This window comes from Volvox carteri (assembly GCF_000143455.1).
Source record: "Volvox carteri f. nagariensis unplaced genomic scaffold VOLCAscaffold_24, whole genome shotgun sequence".
Lineage (NCBI taxonomy): Eukaryota > Viridiplantae > Chlorophyta > Chlorophyceae > Chlamydomonadales > Volvocaceae > Volvox > Volvox carteri.
In genome coordinates, this window is record NW_003307567.1 from 1,140,941 (window position 1) to 1,146,174 (window position 5,234).

General features: G+C 57.8%; 1 protein-coding gene across 1 annotated transcript in view; it reads left to right on the forward strand.

Annotated features, from left to right (window-relative positions):
- Positions 1 to 3,960, forward strand: part of VOLCADRAFT_117857 (uncharacterized protein) — a gene marked incomplete at both ends in the record, with an annotated part of 13,458 nt that extends 9,498 nt beyond the window's left edge. The window contains 6 exons of the mRNA XM_002951494.1: positions 139 to 365; positions 809 to 1,120; positions 1,712 to 2,128; positions 2,252 to 2,416; positions 2,740 to 2,868; positions 3,454 to 3,960. Of these exons, the coding sequence (XP_002951540.1) occupies positions 139 to 365; positions 809 to 1,120; positions 1,712 to 2,128; positions 2,252 to 2,416; positions 2,740 to 2,868; positions 3,454 to 3,960 (1,757 nt within the window). The remainder of the gene's footprint in view (positions 1 to 138; positions 366 to 808; positions 1,121 to 1,711; positions 2,129 to 2,251; positions 2,417 to 2,739; positions 2,869 to 3,453) is intronic.
- Positions 3,961 to 5,234: the final 1,274 nt, after the last annotated feature.

Sequence of the window (5,234 nt, forward strand, 5' to 3'; positions counted from 1 at the left end):
ACGGCGGCGGCGGTAGCAGCGCTGTGGGTAGGGACGGCGTCTCCGCTGCTACTGCTACTGCTGCGGCAACGGCAACGGCGCACGGGGCACCGCGAGGGACTTCCTTCGCCGCCACCACGCCTACCTCCACCCCAGCAGCAGCCGCCGCCGCCGCCGCCAGCTCTCCGGGGGAGATGTCCTACTTCCACGATTTGCTGTCGGGTATGGTCCCGGGTACGGCAGCAGCTGGATCGGCTATTGGGGCAGTTGAAACAGCTCCAGCTCCAGCGGCGGCGGCGGCGGCGGCGGCAGGAGCTGTGGAAGGGTGGCGGAGGTCGCCGGGCGGCGACGGCGGCAGCCCGGCGGTGCATGAGATGCGGGTGCGGGTGCGGGTGCGGGTGCGGGTGCGGGTGCGGGTGCGGGTGCGGGTGCGGGTGTGATGGCGTGTGTGTGTATATGTGTGCATGTTAGGGGGTGTCGGTGCGTGACGGGTGCTCAGGCTTTCTATGGGGCCCGTCCTTGGGGGGGGAGATTTTAAGATGATCTCACACCACCTCCACCTCCACCTCACACTAACTTGGGACTGGCGTTTGGTTTGTGACTTACCCGTTCTTCTGGAACCATGCATCGCTGAGTCCTAGGGCATCGCTCCCCTAGGGCTCACTCGCTCGCTCACTCACTCACCCACTCACTCACTGGGGCCAGTTTCGGACTCTTTGGACGCCTTCCGGCAGCCAGTCAGTCAGTCAGTCAGGCAGGCAGTTCATTTATTTGAGTTTCCTACTTGCAGCGGCATTTATGGTCTGCGCCCTCCCCCCCCTTCGTCCAGGAGTCTCTAGGCGTAGGTGACCTGATACGACATCACACAGCCCTGGCGGCTAGGTTGCAGAAATTGCAGGAATTGAATCACCAGCAGCAGGAGCAGCAGCAGCAGCAGCAGCAGCAGCAGCAAGTGCTACCGGCGGTTCCGCCGACGGCGTCGAGGGGGCACGCGGCGGATGACCGCAGCGACGCAGCGGCTAGTACGGCACTAGATGCCGCGGGCGCGTCGGGGTCCGCTGGCGGCGGTGGCTGCGGCGGCGGCGGCTACGGCGGCGGAACTGGGGCTGCGCAGCCAGTGGCCGCTGTATCGTCGGGGCCGGTACGGCGGGGCAGTACGGCGGGTGGAGGGGATGGCCTCGCGGTACGAATGTACGGCATATGTAGGGGCGCTTAGAGGGATGGGGGAAGATATGATGGACAGGGCGGATGGACGTGTACATAAGTACAGACAGACAGACGGGCTATATTTCATATGCAGGCTGAAGGACCAATTAATGGCGGCTGCTTCCCGTCTCCCGGCATATGATACTAGGTTGTCCGTCTGTATGAATGTTTGTTTGTTTGTTTCTTGGTTTGTTCGTTGGTATTGGTCAGCACCGAAGAGGCGTACGACATCCAAACTCCTTGAGCCATCTAGAGCTCTTCCATCCCTTCCCGGCGCAGTAGCAATGTCCTGACACCTTATTTGCTTAGTAGCTAATCGTGTTGCATGCGGGCTATGCACGAACATACATACATATGTATATACATACATACAGACATACAGACATACATACATACAGACAGACAGACATAATTGATGTATGCTGTTCTCTTGTTACTTCTTGTTCTGTCTTTTTGTTTTTGTAGTCCTCTATTCGCACACGCCTCAATCCAACCCAGGCCACACGTCCGATGTCGTACATCGTAGGGCACGTCGTACGGTACGGACCGCCTAGATACCCTACAGCGTCTCCTCGAGGGCCTGGTGGCGGCGGCGTGTAGCAGCGGAGATGCAGCCGCCGCGGCGGCGGCGGCGGCGACGGTGGCGGCGGCTCCGCCGCCCTCGATCGCTGCCGCTGCTGGCGGCAGCGGCGCCGCCGCGGCCGCGGCCGCTGCTGCTGCCGCGGCCTTGCTTCCTGAGGGCTTGCTCCCGCTGTCGCTGCCGTACGCATCGGTGGCGGCGTTGCCGCCGGCGTCGGCAGCGGTAACACCGTTTGACCAGCTGGTGGTTGGACCTGGCGGTCAAGTCAGGCTACAGCCCGCGGCCGCGGCGCCGCCGCCACCAATGCCGGCTGTAGCGCTGGCGCACGCGGCTGGTATGGCAGCTTCAACCGCCAACGGCCAGGTGGCGGTTTCGGCACAGGATTGTCCTACCGCAACGCAAGCGCTACTGACCCACCAGCATCACCAGCATCACCAGCAGCAACGAAATCAACATCATCATTATCATCATCATCATCATCTTCAGCAGCAGCAGCAACAACAACAACAACAACAACAACAACAACAACAACAACAACAACAGCACGTGCAGGAATTATTGCTGGAGGCCGTGGGGCTGTGTAACGAGCTGAGGGCCGAGTTGCGCAGCAGTCGAACCATAGAGGCAGAAACGGCTCAGGTTCTGGAGCAGGTACGGCACTGTACGGTATTGTACGGCCTTCCGTGTGAGGAGTCCTTCATGGTAATTCGACTCGAAATTGCTAGGGCATGCACCACTTGCAATCGAGTTGTAGTCCGAGGTTTTACTTATAATCATACTTTGCGTTTGGTAGCCCGGCTGCCTCCCCCCTCCCCCCTCGTCTGCGGGGATAAAACACAATACAAATTATTGTACACACATCAAACAATCTAACACAGTTGCAGTGACGTGAATTCCCTTTTCATGCTGGCACGCTATGTGTCATGGCGCTTGTGCTTGCGTCGCGTCCATTAAAATACCTACGTGTACGGCAGTACGGCTTGCTGAGCGAGGCGATGGCGTCGCGGCTGGACGGTCTCGTACAGCAGTTGGCCGAGAAGCAGTACATGAACGACAAGCTCAGCAACAAGTTGGATCAGACGATGCAAAAGTACGCTGCGCAGGTACGGCAATGAACGTACGACCAGCCCCACATGATTATGACATGATGAATGTACGATGCACGGAGAGGACGATATAGCTGCTATGTATAGGTGCGTTGCGATACGCAATCCATCTTCCCCCCCCCGCTTTCCCCTCTCGACATGGAGTTCCTAGCTCTTTGCATACGTTTCCCCATCCCCAACAGCACCAGGTGCAGCTGTGTGCTCCCGACCCTTGCGCTGTGTTTCGGCTTCGGCAACCGGCTCTCGCGGCCCACAGTGTAATCTAAGTCATATATACATACATACATATATACATACATACATACATGCATACATACATACTCGGCCCCCCCCGCCGCCTGCCCGGCCGCCCACCTCCTTCCTGGTCCTCGTCCCACGTGACGGCGTACGGCGTTATCGTGTACGGCGCATGTACGGATGGCTGGCTTCTGCTGAACGCGTGAATGAACGGAAATTACGAACGGATCAACTTACGAACGGATAATTTATCATCATCGCCGTCATCGTGAATGCGTAAAACCCTAAAAAACAAAACCCAAACGATGACATGAATGCTTCAAGGATACCGTTTTGGCGGACAAGGACTACGCCATACGGCACCTGCAGTTCCAGCTGCAAGGAGGGCATCAAGTAGCGACGGCAGCTGGCGGCGGCGGCGGCGGCGGCGGAGGTGGCGGCGGCGGCGTTACCGTCATGAGCCCGATCAGCGGTCTTAGTAGCGCGCTGGGCTTTGGAGGCGGCGGGTCCGTCAACCCCCCGGCCACCGCCGCCTGCACTCCCACCCCCACTGCCGCCGCCGCCGCCGCCGCCAACGGCACCTACTCGTCGCGAGGAACACCTGGTCACGGCGGCGGCGGTATCGTACACAGCTTCCTCGCGGGTGGTAGCAGCAGTAGCAGCAGCGGCGGCGGCGGCGGAGGGGCCGCGGTGGCGGCGGGAGGTGCCGCTGGAGGGGTCCGCCATGGCAGTCCGCAGCGCGGCGGCGGCGGCGGCGGCGGCGGCAACCAAAGCCTGCTATGGCAGTTTGGTAAGAACCTGAAAGCCAAGTTTGGCGGCAGGGACGAGCAACAACAACAACAACAGCAGTAGCAGTAGCACGACGGCTACAAACGTGACCCCGATGAGTTAGAAGCCCTAGGTGGGTCTAGGTACGGGCCCTAGGCCAACGGTATTCAGCTGTTGTGACGCGAAATTTCGTTAGATGCGTTGGTTAAGTGGTGTTTCCGTACGACATGCAGTTGGTGAATGGGAGCACACCGGAATGAGGGGGAACGGAACGGGAGGGGAGGGGACAGAGAAATGGGTTTTGCGGTTTGAAACGACTTTGTAACTGAGTGAGGGTCCTGACGTTTGCCAGGAATCCAAGGGGTTTTGAAAAAGCATTGTGTACGGCAACCTAAGAAAGGCGGAGATGGGTCGTTGAGGATGGTGGTTGACGTAAAAGTAATAAACATAAGGCCTTTAGGGAGTTAGCGCCTGCACTCCGCCGCTTGTCGGTTAGTTGGTTAGATGGTTGGTCGTTTGGTTGGTATATTAGTTTTTGGGTTTGGGTGAAAAGCTGGGCGGTATGCTGGTGTAGTGTAATGCTGTGTTGTGCTGTGTATGTGGAGAAAAGCCATCAGTCGCAGCCGCAGTCGCGGCGAAGTCGATGCTTGTGCGGTGTGATGTGTTTTGTGACCCCGGTTTGTGTTTGTGTGTGTGTGTGTGTCGTGTGTGTCGTGTGTATGGGGGGGGGAGTGAACGCGTCGCGCGGATGAATGTACACATGGACGGACATACATACATACAAACAAACGGACGGCGCGACATAATTATGTGTTGTTCATTAAGGGGAACAGGAAGGCGTTAGAGAGTAGGAATCCTCTTGTGGGGTGGGGGGTCGTGTCGTGCGTGTGTATGTATGTATGTATATTTATTTGTAGACGTGTGTATCATCGAATTGGGCCTGACACTGGCCACTGACACCTCACTGTCCGTGTGTATGTATGTATATATGTTTATGTGTGTGTGTGGCCACCACCAAAAATGCGTGTATGTGTCTGTCTGTCTGTCTGTCTGTCTGTCTGTCTGTCTGTCTGTCTGTCTGTCTGTCTGTCTGTCTGTCTGTCTGTCTGTCTGTCGCGTTTCTTGTCGCACTGCTTCCCCACTCTTCTTTTGCTGTCAACCTCCCTTTTTGTAAATAAAAAAGAGGGGAAGGAAATGGATGGCCCTGACGTCGACCCCCCTCCCCCTTTGCTGCATTGACCATACCACCGCATGGCGACGTGCCCTCACTACTCCGCGACATGACGGCGTGCCGGTGTCCGTGTTGTTTTAAAACGTCCCCGTTTTCCGTTTTAAGAAGACCACCAGTTCGAGACCCG